This window comes from Leptonychotes weddellii, chromosome 2, assembly GCF_054177405.1.
Source record: "Leptonychotes weddellii isolate Sample4059 chromosome 2, ASM5417740v2, whole genome shotgun sequence".
NCBI classification, from domain to species: Eukaryota; Metazoa; Chordata; class Mammalia; order Carnivora; family Phocidae; genus Leptonychotes; species Leptonychotes weddellii.
This window is the reverse complement of record NC_138370.1, coordinates 32,000,121-32,014,885: the sequence shown is the minus strand read 5'-3', so window position 1 is coordinate 32,014,885 and position 14,765 is coordinate 32,000,121. Positions and strand designations below refer to the sequence as shown.

The 14,765-nt window shown below is 54.1% G+C and overlaps 1 protein-coding gene across 6 annotated transcripts in view; it reads left to right on the top strand.

The window, feature by feature from the left end:
• ANK1 (ankyrin 1) overlaps positions 1-14,765 on the top strand; it is a 209,754-nt gene that overhangs the window by 155,650 nt on the left and 39,339 nt on the right. For all 6 annotated transcript variants that reach the window (XM_081809457.1, XM_081809445.1, XM_081809442.1 and 3 more), the window contains exons 18-31: positions 2,011-2,109; positions 3,735-3,833; positions 4,068-4,166; positions 5,444-5,536; positions 5,970-6,042; positions 6,783-6,806; positions 7,668-7,761; positions 8,909-8,987; positions 10,968-11,065; positions 11,168-11,392; positions 12,459-12,619; positions 12,889-13,100; positions 13,881-14,085; positions 14,432-14,528. In XM_081809457.1, coding sequence (XP_081665583.1) covers positions 2,011-2,109; positions 3,735-3,833; positions 4,068-4,166; positions 5,444-5,536; positions 5,970-6,042; positions 6,783-6,806; positions 7,668-7,761; positions 8,909-8,987; positions 10,968-11,065; positions 11,168-11,392; positions 12,459-12,619; positions 12,889-13,100; positions 13,881-14,085; positions 14,432-14,528 — 1,658 coding nt within the window. The remainder of the gene's footprint in view (positions 1-2,010; positions 2,110-3,734; positions 3,834-4,067; positions 4,167-5,443; positions 5,537-5,969; positions 6,043-6,782; positions 6,807-7,667; positions 7,762-8,908; positions 8,988-10,967; positions 11,066-11,167; positions 11,393-12,458; positions 12,620-12,888; positions 13,101-13,880; positions 14,086-14,431; positions 14,529-14,765) is intronic.

Below are 14,765 nucleotides of genomic sequence, written 5' to 3'. Positions count from 1 at the left end.
AAATGAATAAACAGGGTCAGAAAGGTTGCTCATTCCCCAGGTTGCATGACCCTGAGCCTACCTGATGCCAGAGCCTTTTCGAAATAGATTGATTCAAGGGTCTGCAAAAAAGATCAATATTAAAATCCATAGTACACTTTCCCAAATATGGGCCAGTGTCCACCTTCAGGAATGTAGTAAGTAATTTGGTACTAAATATTCTTTTTCTGTGGGAGAATATTTTAAATGCCCACTGGTACACTAAACTAGCAGTTCCCAACCCAGGGACTGTTGGTGGAGGAGTGCGGGTACTTCCAAGATTGTACACAGCATTTTGGGAGGATGGGCACATGAGCCATTTTTCTAGGTGAGGTCTTCATAGTTTTTCTCAGCTTCTCAAAGGAATGCATGACTCCAGAAAGACTAAGAATCACTTATTTTTTTAAATAATAGTTTTATTCAAATATAATTTATATACAATAAAATGCATCCTTTTGAACTGTCCTATTCGGTGATTTTTAGTATATTTCAGAATCGGGCCACCATCACCACTATCTAGTTCCAGAACATTTTCATCACCCCACAAAGAAGCCTCATACCCGTTGGCAGCCACTCCCCATTTCCCCCAAATCTCTCAGTCCTCACCAACCACTAATCTACTACCTCTTTGAATTGGCCTATTCTGGACATTTCATATCATGGAACCAATACAAGGAGCCACTTCTTTAGATGATGAGGGAACGGTTTCAGAAAGGCAAGCGTTTTAAGGGTAGGCAGATCTGTTAAAACCCTGTAGATCCATTGGTTCTTTTTGCACAGGTTTGGACAGGTGACCCCCAGGAGGGCACTGTTAGGGCAGGACCGTTATATTGGATTGGATGCTTGGTTTCTTGCTTGTGCCATGCCATTTCACGCAGGCTCTGTGAGGAGCCATGAGGGTGATGGTGATTCTCTGTACTGGAGACATCCTCACTCATCCACGCGCCACCTCACAGGGCGAACTACCGTGTTATCCCAAGAATCAGGCAAGTCACCCAGAGACTTGTGACTGAGGTAGGACTGTTCCACCCTACCCGCCCGCCTGCTCAGGCCTCGTTACTGTTCATGGGCCTCTGGTCAGCAGGCAGGAAGGTGCAGAAGGCCGAGGGGGGCCTCCCTCCCTGGAGAGGGGACAGGCCCTGCCCCCTGACTCCAACTGCAGAGGAATCATAGCTCTATTTGCCCCATAGTTAGGGGAGCGTATTGAGTAGGGTACGGGGGAGAGAAGACTTTTCCGACATTTTGGTGTGAGTGTGCACATACCAGGCCATATCTCTCGTGCATCCTTATCCTCCTGAGAAAGGTGTGGTGAGAACTCCCAAGAATACGGCATTTTCAGTGCCAGCAGGTTCATCCATTCTTTGACAGTGCGGGATGGGTTGTGAGGTGCTAGTCACGTGCCACGTTTAAATGGCACATTGTGCTTTCCAGCGTGTTTTCATCTGTGTTTTCTCAAGTGAACCTTACTTTGTCCTCAAGATAGGTCAGTGATAACCTGTTTTCTAGATGAGGAAAGTAGGGTCTGAGGCTTATCTTAAATCAGGGAAGTAGGGAATGTTATAAATGGAAAGTTCCATAAAGTTTATCTAATTCAGAGGTCAGCAAACTAGGGCCCGTGGGCCAAAACCGGCCCACCACTTGTTGGTATAAATAAAGTTTTATCGGAACATAGCCGTGCCTGTTTGTTTCTGGGTTGGCCGTAGCCACTTTCTCACCATAACTGACAGAGTTGGGTAGTTGTGACAGAGACATAAGCCTAAACTATTGACCATCTGGGCCTTAGCAGAAAACGTTGCTGACCTCTAATTTAGCTAAACCACCTCATTTTTTAGATAAGGATATAGAGGCCCAGAGCTGGAAGAGCTTCGTCCCAGGTCCCACAGCTGTTTGGTGGCTGCACAGTCAGGTTGGGGCTCCTAGCCTCAGTGCTCTTTCATGGTGGCCCAGGATTCTTTACTGGACACAAGGTGATGAACTCCTTTTTCTTTCCAGAGTGGACTCACCCCCCTCCATCTCGTAGCACAAGAAGGCCACGTTCCAGTGGCAGATGTGCTCATCAAACACGGTGTCACGGTGGACGCCACCACCCGGGTAAGGCAGGCAGCTCGTGCTTGTGTCCGTGTGGGCTTGGCCTCCCTTCTCCCCTGTGCACGTCCTTGTCCTGCCCGTTGCCGGCCTCCCACTTCAGAGGCGGCTCGTTCGCAGAGCTTTGAAACCCCAAGGGCTCAGCAGCCCATTCTTCTCTGCCACTTCCTAGGGGCGGCAGTGGAGTTTGAAGACACCGATCCTAATGATCTTACTTTCCGGTGGGGAACTTTGGAAAGTTTGCTAGACCTTTGAACCTCTGTAGTGAGAAACTAAGAGGAACGTTTAATCATGAATCTATGACCTGTTCTATGTGAGCAGTGTGTCAAAATGTCAGGCTTTTGTGGATTCGCTTGAAAATTCAGGCCTTTTATTCCAGCAATTAGTTAAATCCAGTTCAACTTTCTGTGAACCACTTCTGTGTGCGAGGAGCTCTGTGGGGTAGTTGAGGATAACGGAGTGCACAGCACACAGTGGGGGACCTGCCTGGAGGATTTGCAGTCCAGTGTGGAGGGGACAGTAGGAGGCTGGGGGGGACTGACGATCAACCATGTGATATTGAAGTCTCTTTGAGAAAAATCTAGCAACTGTTTGATCCCCAACTGTCTGCAGCTTCACCAGGAATCTGCTTAAAACCCAACAACGTTCTGGATCTTTGAGGTTTTTTGGGCCCACTTAGGTCTTTTGGGGTCCTGCATGAGAGACCCTATAGTGTGAGTTAGAATTGGGGGTCCCAGAGCCATACTATTGCTTGAGGTCCAGACTGCAGTGTCTGTTTCAAGATGGTTTCTGGGATCTGGCACCAGCTCCTCAGGGACACTTAGGACCAAAGGGCTCAGGGAACCTTGGCTTGTCGGCTTTCAGGGAAGCACCCAACCATTCAGCAGAACGGATTTCTTGAAAATTAACTCCTTTGCAGCCTAAGCTCTAAGTAGTCAGTAATACCCCAAACCTGGTTGTTTCAAGCAATGACCAGTTCCTATACATTCCATTCCATTACAACTCAGTAACCTGGACAGCCTTTGTGGGGTTTTTGGACAGTGGGATTTCACCTTTCTAGTGGAAATAAGTATGCCCTTGCCCAGGTCGGCAGCAACCTCCATGCGACCACGAGTCCCCATCGGAGCCCCCTTCCCAGCAGACAGCCCGATGGAGGCTCTTTCCCTCTGGACTGATCCCCCCCTGCTTCTGTTACCTGTGGCTCCCCAGCTTTGCCTGCTGCCTCCTCACACCTCCTCTTCTCTGTCTCTCCCTCTACGTGCTGCCTCGGAATGTGGGCCCCACTTTTTCTCTCTACGCTCATTCTCGCCTGCAGGACTTGCACCTTGCATAGGCGTCTCCTTGCCTAGACCTCTTCATGGGGCTCAGTGTCCATTTTCCAGTTGTCTACTTGGCATCTCCACTCGGCGCTCGCAGACATCTCAAACTCCATTTGTCTGAAACCAAGCCCTGTTCCTTCCCAGGCCAGTGGCCCCCACCCCTTGTGGCGGCTGCTAGCCTTCCAACGGGCTTCCCTGGCCATCCTCCCTTTTGAGCAGCCGTTCTAAGGATTGCAGCAATGCCCAGCCACAATGGCTCTGGGGATGCCCGGCAGCCCCCCTGCTCACTCATTCTCACCTCTTGCTTCTCAGATGGGTTATACTCCACTCCACGTGGCCAGTCATTATGGAAATATCAAGCTGGTGAAGTTTCTGCTACAGCACCAGGCAGACGTCAATGCCAAGACGAAGGTACGGGAACACTGGAGAGCTGACCTCTATACTTCCTAAGTGCCAAATTAGGATGCAGTCAGAGTTACTCTGGTGTGCCTGGGGCTGCCACAATGTTAAGCTTTGACCCTGGAGGAGGAACTGGGGGAAATGCATTTTTTGTGGGTTGCGCATAGAAGACAGGCTCTGTAATATGTGGGTAGTTCTTTCCCTCATAGCTAGTTAATCCTGCCAAAATGTCACCTCGCTTTATAGCAAGGCTACAGTCCCTTGCACCAGGCGGCCCAACAAGGACATACAGACATCGTGACACTGCTTCTCAAAAATGGTGCCTCCCCAAACGAGGTCAGCTCGGTAAGTACCCACCAGTTTCCTCATTTCAGAAAACCGCTCTCACGGGCAGCCCTGTGAGACCCCTACCAACCGCAGAGGCTCAGCCTATCCTTACTGCCCGTCTGGGGCCTGGGCGGGCTGCACTGAACTGTAGGTTCTGGTGAACTGTAGGCTATCCTTTTTTTTTTTTTTTTAATTTTATTTATTTATTTGAGAGAGAGAGAGTGAATGGAAGAGCAGGGGGAGGGGCAGAGGGAGAGGGAGAAGCAGACTTGATCTGAGGACCCCAAGATCATGACCTGAGCCGAAGGCAAACGCTTAACCAACTGAGCCACCCAGGCGCCCCTGTAGGGTATCCTTTTAAGTACCATTTACCCTCTCCCTTTTACCTTTATTTAAATATTACCTTTGAAACTCTTTCTATACTATGTGAAGTTGCTGTCAATATAGTACAAGTGCACACAACCAAACGTCTCAGGTGGTTCCTGCTGTTTCGGAGCTTCAGGGTTGTCTTTGGCATCGGGATCGTGGTTGAGTGGGGCTTCCTCATCTGACACCGTGAAGGCTTTACTAGATCTTCTCCATGGCCGCATCCAGCTCTGAAAGCGTATGGACGTTTGACTGTAGATGTGGTTACTAAATTTATAATTGTGGCCGGAGCTGAATCTGCATGGGGTCCAGGGCACATCCTGGGACTGGAGAACTCAAAAGAAAAATAAAGCCTCAACATCAATTTACTTCCACGTAGCTCTGTCTCTTCAAATAGTAGAAGATACCCCCCTCCCCTGTTTCTGGTGATTGTGATTTCTGATTGGCCTAAATAGTTCATTGAAGTGTGTATGGATTATTTTAACTATTTTAACGCTCAGTAACTGACACCCAAAGAACCGGTGTTGGGAGCAGTGAGCCGCGTTGCTCTTCACGTTCCTATTCCAGAATTGCATATGGTGCCTTCCGGACCCATTCCTTCCGGTCGGTTTGGTTCCCTCTTGGCAGTTCTTGGCATGTCCTGGCAGGATTTCCCCCGTTCTCGTTTCAAAACTCCCGCTCTCAGTGCTCCAGATTTAAAGGATCACTGCCCTCCTCTCTTCCGTACCCCGACTTTGCAAGCATCGTTGCTAACACCCGTCTGGGCTCACGCATGCGCAGGGGCCTTGCTCTGGGCTCCGAGGTGCAACGTGTCCACCTAGACCCTTCCAAACAATTAAAACGTGAGCTTGGTCTGTGTAAAAGGGGCAATGCTTTCCCCCGAGTCCATTCCTTGTCTGATCTCATCCGTTCTCTGCCGTTTTTCCCAGAATGGAACCACACCTCTGGCAATAGCCAAGCGCTTGGGCTACATTTCAGTCACAGACGTGCTCAAGGTTGTCACGGATGAACCCAGTTTTGTGGTATGTCCGCCTCTCCACTGCACCTGCCACCCCAGACACACACAGCCTGACAGGGGGACCCTGTGGGTTATTCCGGGAAAAGAGCGCATTCTGGGGACGGGGTAGGAAGCACCACGCCAAGGCGGGGATGGGGCCCGCGGGGAGAGTGTTCTCCATCGTGCGGAGTTGTGCTGCCACCTAGTGGCGAGAAGACTAGGGCTGTGAGCAGAGCTGGGGGCGCAAACAGCAAGATGGGGTGGGGGCAGACAAGGCAATAGGAAGCTGGCGCTGCCTGTTTGCCCCCTTGCCAGAGTTGAGCTTTCAGCCGAGCGCAAAGACAAACCTCCTTTCCCACTTCCTTCCTGTCTCCACAGTCATAACCAGGTAACTGCTGGATCACTGAAAGGGCCCACTGTTCTAGTTGGGTTGAATTCTCTGCTTTTTCTCAATTTAGTTAACCAGTGACAAGCACCGGCTGAGTTTCCCTGAGACGGTAGATGAAATCCTGGATGTCTCTGAAGATGAAGGTAAAGTCTGGGATTAACAAAAAGCGGGGGGCAAGTCAGGATGAAGGGAGCACAGGGGACGGTGAGCCCTCTCTTGCTGGGGGCTACCTGCCATGCTGCACAGCCTCCCTCTGCGGGTCTGTACCAAAGCCAGAGAGACCCGCTTTTTAATGATGTTGTCTGTTATCAAAACACTCCTTTAGTGTAATTTTAGGAGAAGGAAAAATCGACATCTCAGAGAGTAAAATACAAAATTCCGTGAAGTTTCATAAATATATGTGTTTACATATGTAATACATGGAGTATGATTCTACTCAGATCAACTCTCAGACTGTAAAGAACTGCGATAAAATTTTGCCTGAGATTTTCCTTGTGCTTTGAACAAATAAGAAGTTATTCATTTAAATTCTGTAAGAATCTTTTCTTAGTAAGCTACGCTGCTGACCCCATAGTGGGTCAGTAAGTTTTGGAGTGTATCCATTATTATGAAACGACTAGAGTTTCAGCTTCTGTGACCCACAGAGTGCTTAAGTATTTTTCCCTGCCCCACATAAGCCCATCTCTTCACGGAAGTCTGAGGGGGGACCCCTTGTGATGTAAAATGGTGGGGTTGGTCTGGATTCTCCCTCCAGCCCCTGGTGGTATAACCGTGTCTGTGAGATGATTAAAGGTCCCTTTGTGTCCCTTTTAATGATAGGCCTCTTGCTTTAACTGACTTCAATCCTGTCCTTTCTTAAACTTGGCTCTTCTTTGCTTTCCAGGAACCGCTCATATAACTATAATGGGTATGAAACACTTTCTGTTCCCTGTGGCCCTTTCTCACGAGTGCATCCCACCCTAAGCAATCCCAGCTCTCACTAATCCATTCCTGCTTTCCACCCTCCTCCGATGGCTAACAGTTCGGAGCCAGGAGCTTGCCTCTAACAGGAGATGTGCGCCCGTAAGATCCATGCCCAGGCGGGTGGTTCCCGCCTGTCCATTTCCGTGTCTGCGCCCCTGCCACCGTGTTCGTGATCATAACTGCATGAGCCGTTCTTCCATTCTGTCAGCTCCAGACCACAGAGCCAGGCCACTCACCGCTAAGTGACAGGAAAGGACGCTGCAAGGTCGAGGGCTCCCACTCCAGTCCAAGCAAGGAGAGAGAAACAAAGAGGCAGTCTGGCTTGCAGACATAGTTTGAACCTTTTGGGAAGGGACTTAGGAAATCATGAGGTTTCGGCTGCCGTGATTGCCAAAAACCCTAAAGCCCTTCAGAATGAATGGGTGCAGTCCCACTGTAGTTGACCCTTCTGCAGTGTGCCGTGTGGCAAAGGACAGAAATAACTCTTTCCTTGGTGTCTGCATACCCTGCAAGGGCTATTGGGAGGTGCAACTTGTCAAGCCGAGACCGTCCTTTCTGGGCTGTATTTTTGGTCTTCCACAAAGCCTGGCGTAGACTGAGCTGTTAGGAGCTGGCTGTCTTGCTCTGTGCGCGGGGGCTGGAGGAACAGGACTGGCCGAAGACACTGTTAGTGGTCCCCTTGGAGCAGCAGGGACCTTGCTCCACTCCTCAGGAGCCAGCACTGAGAGGAGGAGCGGGAGAGCACTTTTTAAAAAGAAAGAGGAAATCTCCCTTCAGTCCCTCACATCAGCTTGTGTGGTTTCAGGGGAAGAACTCGACTCCAAGGCTGAGAGGCAGGATTCCAGGGAAATAGACGAAGAGAAGGAGCTGCTGGATTTCGTGCCGAAGCTGGACCAAGTGTAAGGAGTGGGCATACCGTGGACGCACAGGTCCAGCTCTGGGGCACAGAGGAGAGGGACTCCCGACCAGAAGGCCAGGCCCCGTGTGTGCCACTAACAGGGATGGGATGCCGGGTGGTCGGACTATGGCATCCTTAGGATCAGCAAGCTCTGTGCCTTGACCTCCAGGTGGGGACACGGAGGCCTCCCCTTACAGCATGCTGTCCAGCAGTGTGTCCCTTCGTCTTCCATGCCCTGCTCCCAACTCTCTGCCTCCCTCTCTCGGTCTCCTGTTCACAGCCCTTCCCTCTCCTGCACCCCTAGTTTCCCACCAGAAAGGTCCCCTGAGGAAGGTTCACATTCACAATGGTGACCAAGCTAAGCTCACACGCTGACCATGTCCCTCTGTCATCATGGCACCTTAGGGAGACCCACGGAGGGTTTGTGTCCGCCTGGAACACATTCCCCCCCCCGACCCCCGCCGCTGGGAGTTATTCCTATGTGGGTCCCTCGGCACACAGGGAGGTTTGGCAAATAAATCTAAAAGTGACAGCTCTGTAGAAACACCAAGTCCTCAGTGTTTTCTGAAAAAATAGACATGTGCTGGCTCAGTCCCATGGCTTCTACTAAACAGGGCAGTGGACCAGCGGGAAGTGAAACCCCAGAATAGTTAATCAGTTAGTATTTATTGGATAAAATATAAATCCCAAAACTCAACATCATTAGTACTTACTGCACATCAGCTAGGAAGAAATACGAGACTTGATCGTTCATAAAGAACTGACCGATTTATTTGGTGGGATCACAGCACACCCACCCAGAGAATGAGATGTTAAGGCCAGAGTGAGGATCCTACCAACAAGGGCTGTGAGACTGAGAAGGAGGTGATAAGCGTGAGGGAAGGCTTTATGCAGGAGGCAGCCCCTTCACCTGGCTTGTGAAGGTCAGCTAGGCCCTGGGGAGAGGCTCTGAGGTGAGGGGAAGAGGCTGGTCCGTGCGCGAGGCTGGGAAGTATTGCCTGTGTGATGGGCGCTTTAGGGTGCAGCAACGGGGGCAGGTGGGAGAGGTTATCATGGGGGTACAGAGCTGTTTTGTTAGGCCTCCCATGGTAGATGGGGGCCACTTAGAAGTATCATCCCTTTGATTTCCCAATGTTCTGGGCATATAGGGTGGAATCTCCAGCCATCCCGAGGATCCCTTGTGTCACACCTGAGACAGTGGTGATCAGATCGGAAGAGCCGGAACAGGTAAGAAGCACCTTTTCTCTTTTTTCCCGTCGGCAGAGAGTGGGTACCCCGGGACAGTGATGGTTTTGAGATGACCCGCAGTACGATAGCAACTACGAATTCTAAAGCCTGTGGCGCTTACCGAGCTCTTAGATCCTTGCTTCCACGTGTCCCTTGCCGACCCCCGTGCTGCCCAAGTTCTTATCCCAGATATGAATGATAGGAGCCTCTGCGGACCCAAGAGTGTGCAAAACACTCTCGTCCAGCCACAAGCGAGGCTCCGAAATTCTGGCTCCGAAGCCCGTGCTGTTCTGCCCCCCACCCCGGGCACAGGCTCGGTGCCCCTGTAGCGGGTCACGGTGCTGGGGAGGCAGCTGAAGCCGAGCTGCGTGCACAGGCACGGACCTCCTCTCTTTCACATCCATTATAAAGGGGGACAATTTCTGCCTCCCCTTCCTCAACGGATTATCGGGAGCTGAAAAGACCAAGGGGAGTCAGAGAGTGCTCCCAGGGGGACTGTTAGTCATCCTAGTCCCCTGCTTGCGGCTTCCCTCGATGCCACCTGAATTTGTCCAAAAAAACAGTGGGGTGGTTTCAAACAATTTAATTCCCCTTGATTTCATTGTATGCTATTTGGCACCTTTTTTTTTTTTTTTTTCCTGCACGGCAAGGGGGTTTTCTAGGATAAAAAGCAGTGTGGCGTTTGGAGATTGGAGATCATTGCCCTGAGGCCTGGTAACCGAGCCGGGCATGGCCCGTCTCCAGCCACGGCCGGTCTTGGCCTCCGCCACCCCGGGGCTCTGGGTCTGACGGCAGCAGCCATAGCCCCGCACAGAGGTGGCGTGCTGGGACAAGGCAGCTACGAAGCTGTCCCATCAGCCATTCCATGCTAGGGTATGTCATAGTGCTGTGATGCTGTTGTCACTCACGTGGAGGCATTTGGGAGATAGGGGCAACTAAGGCCCTGGCACAGTTCTGGCCTATTCCCCGGATGCCGCCAAAGACGAGAAAGTCACCAAGTCAACCTATGTCCTGTTGTTCCGTGACCAACCCATTCTCTTCAGCTTCTTGCTAAATCATGAACTCAAGCCAGTGGGTATTCCTGGATTCCTACTCCGTGCCCTGTTCCGGGCTCGACATAGAACTGTGAGACCCAAGCCCGCCCCCTAGGAGCAGATGGGCCAACTGGGAAGGGTGGGCTCGGATATCTGAAGCTAGTTAACCCAGAATGCAGGAAGAATCTCTGTCCCGGTGCTCAATCGTGCCGTGTGAAGCCTTCTGGATTAGAGTCATGGGAAAGTATCGTGTAGGAGGCAAGGTGTGAGGGTGGGTGGACAGGACCAGCGACAGAGAGGGGCAAGGGCGTCAGGCCCCTGGGAGTGAGAGCAGAGTTGGGAATAAACCCAGAAAGGGCCAAGGGCCAGATGCAGACCCTGCTGGCTTTCATGAGTCCTTGTGATATGCAAGCCTCCATGTATGGCAGCCCCATGTCTCTGCCACCACAGCATCACTGAGGGGCAGGGACCGTCCCGTTTGCAGATGAGGCCATAGGAAGCCCCCCAAGGGTAGGGTCTGCTCTGGTCACCTCCGTAACTCAGATGCCTGTGAGATAAGTCACTTGCCCAAGCTAAGTAGCTAGTAGGTGATGGTGCATGGCTCCGGGATTGAGTCTTCGAAAACCAAGCTCCCTAGAACAGGGGTTTCACACTGGGGTGTGGCTTCAGGAAAGAGCGGGTGGGTCTGCAGTTTGTGCAGTAGATGTGGGACCTAAAAGGAGCCAAGGAGAAGCCATGGCGGTAGGAAGAAGTCTGTGCTTCCTTTTCGACTCCAGGAAAGCTTTGTCCAAAAGGGTCAGTGGTGTCCTTGTCCGCCACTGGGTCACTTGCTTTCTGGCAAGGAGATGCTCCCAAGCCTCCCCGGCCCGGAACACCACTAGCTGGGCGGGACTAGCTCCCGTGGCCCAGGAAGTGATGGGGCAATTGGCCTTTCTCTCCTCCTCAGGCATCTAAGGAGTATGATGAAGACTCACTCATCCCCAGCAGCCCGGCCACAGAGACCTCAGACAACATCAGCCCAGTGGCCAGCCCCGTCCACACAGGGTGAGTGACCCCTGTGACGGGGCCTCGCGGGTTCTGGACCCTCGCTCTCCCCGTCTCAGAGAGAGTGCACAGAAGCCCAACACGGGTCTGCCTGTGCCGTAGGTTTCTGGTGAGCTTCATGGTGGATGCCCGAGGAGGCTCCATGAGGGGCAGTCGTCACAATGGCCTGCGGGTGGTGATCCCGCCCCGGACGTGCGCTGCACCTACTCGCATCACCTGCCGCCTGGTCAAGCCCCAGAAGCTGAGCACGCCGCCCCCGCTGGCTGAGGAGGAGGGCCTGGCCAGCAGGATCATTGCGCTGGGACCCACGGGGGCCCAGTTCTTAAGGTGAGAGGTCACTCGCGCTGGATGTGCACATGCACAACACGTGTCCCTAACCTGTCCCCGCCCCACTGGTTGGTCGCAGCCTCCTCAGCAGCAACCACCCAGAGCCAGCCCGGCCGCAGGGCAGAGGGAGAGGCGAGCCCCGGAGCCCCACGCCATCTCACTTCTCTGCTGTCCTGACCGAGGAGCAGAACCAGGAGCTCGGACTCCCCTTCTCCCAGATACACCATAGCCCAGGGGGAGCTTACTCCTCTCAAATCTTGTAGGATGCTAAGGAGGGGACTGAGAAGACAGGCCTACTTTGAGGCCCCCAAGCGTTTAATTCTTTAAGCTCTAAAATGGTATTTCTAGAAGACAGCCCTCTAGCATCGACCCCAAGGACAAGATTAATGGGCTTCAGAGGCCTATTCCTTTCCCTTTCCGAAGCGAAGTGTGGGGTTCTACTTGAGCTCTGTTATACACCAGGCACCATGGACGGTAATGCTGGGGCAGGTCTTGCCCAGGAGGCCCTGTCTGCCCATCTTTGTGCACTGCTGTCCCCGCCACGATGTTTCCACCCACCATAGCCTGCAGAGTGCTTTCGTGTTGACTTTCCCTTTTCGATGTACTCCTTGAAGCCTCCCTCTGAGGGAAATGTCATCAGCACTGGTGGAGAGAGAAGGCAGCTGAGGCTAGGAGAGGTTTGGTCCCCTGTCTGGGGACATCTAGGGATGTCTGGCGGATTCTGGGCCTCAGGTCCAAGGGCTGGGTTAATGTGTGAGCCTCCGCTGTGGCCTTGGCAGGAGGGCCCCCTGTGAAATGGGGTGGAATCCTGTGCTTGCCGTTCCTCGGGGGCCTGGCAGTGAGTGAGGGGCCCTCGGAACATCTCCGGAACCCAAGGCAGTCTGCTCCCCTGCCAGGACCTGCCCCAGGGGGGGCCTCACCATGGCTGCAGGATCCTTTCTTCCTCCAGGCAGGGATGCACTGTCCCCCCTTCTCCTGTCCTTTCCTCCCCATGCCCAGCCCCCTGCCCACAGGCACGCACACCCACATCCAGGCCCCTTGCCCCCCATCTGCTCTCTCCCCTCAGCCCCGTGATCGTGGAGATCCCCCACTTTGCCTCCCATGGCCGTGGGGACCGCGAGCTTGTGGTGCTGCGCAGTGAAAACGGCTCCGTGTGGAAGGAACATAGGAACCGCCATGGAGAGAGCTACCTGGATCTGGACCAGATCCTCAATGGGATGGACGAAGGTAACAGCCCCAGGGCACCCTCCTTCCAGAGGGTGGGATTTGAGCTGGCACGTTTGGGGTGGGTTGTTGGGGCCGCCTGGAGTTTGGGAGGGTGGGAGAGACTGGGGATGGCTCCAAAAGGTCCGGTTCCGGGGCCCTAGGGGAGCATCTAAGGGGGCGCCTGGGGAGGGGGCGTTGCTCGGGAGCCAGGGATGCGGAGGTTCTGGGGACTCAGTGGTTGAGCCTGCGCCCAGCGTGACGGGGGGTGCCACCGTGCCGTGTGGTTCCAGAGCTGGGGAGTCTGGAGGAGCTGGAGAAGAAGAGGGTCTGCCGCATCATCACCACCGACTTCCCCTTGTACTTCGTGATCATGTCACGGCTCTGCCAGGACTATGACACCATTGGCCCTGAAGGGGGCTTCCTGAAGAGCAAGCTGGTGCCGCTGGTGCAGGCAACGTTCCCGGAGAATGCTGTCACCAAGAGAGTGAAGCTCGCTCTTCAGGTGACAGCCCTCCTCCTCGCCCCCCCCCCCCCAGCAACTGAGACGGGCTCACGCGGACTGGGAGGGGCTCAGGGCCCTCGGGAGGATGGCCCTCAGCAGCTGAGACGGGCTCACGCAGGCTGGGAGGGGCTCAAGGTCCCCGGCAGGACGACCCTCTTCCCCAGGACATCTCCCTTCCCCAGGACATTTCCCCCCCCCTTCTGTCTGAAACCTTAAAATTCCAGTTAGGGGTGTGACCTTAAAGCTCCTCGCCCCCACCCAGCAACTCAGACGGGCTCACGCAGGCTGGGAGGGGCTCAAGGCCCCCGGGAGGACAGCCCTCTTCCCCAGGACATCCCCCCAACTTCTGTCTGATGCCTTAAAATTCCAGTTAGAGGTGTGACCTTAAAGCTCAAAAGAAAGTCGTGTGGGTAGGAAAAGACGGGCTCTCCCTGTTACGCTGCAGAAAGCCCCCTGATAGTGCATTCAGCCGCAAGGGGATTCTTCCTGGAGAGCTAACTAATGCGGAGCAAGGACCGTGTCATCCCGGGAATGAGGAGCAGGAGGGAAAGGGGGAGAAAGGGCTCCGGAAAGACAGCTGAGCAGGGATGTCAGCCCTGACACAGGCCTTGTGCTCAGCAAAACAGATCTGCGTGGTCCAATGGTGGAGGGCCCCCCACATCCCCCGGGAGCCTTTGCCCTCTACATAAACAGCCTGCTCTCCCTTTGGGGGCGCGCTGCCCCTCGTGAACAAGCCTCTCTGCTCCTGGAGGCTGAGGGTCCACCCTTGATGCCTCGCAGGCCCAGCCCGTACCAGATGAGCTGGTCACCAAACTGCTGGGCAACCAGGCCACGTTCAGCCCCATTGTCACCGTGGAGCCACGGCGCCGGAAGTTCTACCGCCCCATTGGGCTTCGGATCCCGCTCCCTCCTTCCTGGACGGACAGCCCGAGGGACAGCGGGGAGGGGGACACCACCAGCCTTCGCCTGCTCTGCAGTGTCACTGGTGAGAGGTGCCCCTTTTGCCTCTCTGCCATATTCCGGGCGGCAGCAGCTCCCTGTGGCCACATTCAGGGGAGACGGGAGATGGTAAAGCCAGCCATCAGCTTGCTTTGGCTTCCCTAGGGGATGGAGGGAGGGGTGATCCGTCTGAGTAGAGCCCCCTCCGTGGTCTAGCCCTCTGACCCCTAAAAGGAGGGGTCGCCAGGAGGAGGAGAGTATGAGAACAAAGTTGTGCTCAGGGCCACACAGATATACCCGGCTCTGCCCTTCCACGCTCCGCCCTTACATTTCGCCAAGCTCTGTCTACCCTCTGAACGCCGTCCCCCAGCCCGTCTCTGCTCCTGTTGCAGGAGGAACAGACCAAGCCCAGTGGGAAGATATAACGGGGACAACCAAGCTCGTGTATGCCAACGAGTGCGCTGCCTTCACCACCAACGTCTCTGCCAGGTGGGCCGCAGCCCCTGCACCGAGGGGGGTCAGCGCGGCCCCCACTCATGCCCCATCCTCATGCCTCGACCCGCCCATCCTGGGGTGGAACCCGAGGGAGGGCCCCCCACTGCCCCTTTGCACACACAGGCCCCGCGCCGACCAGCGGGCCTGTCAGAGCAGCCACCCCCGTGGCACACGGGCTGCTTCTGTCGGCACGGGGATGAAGCTCTCCACCAGGCATGCCGGAACATGTTT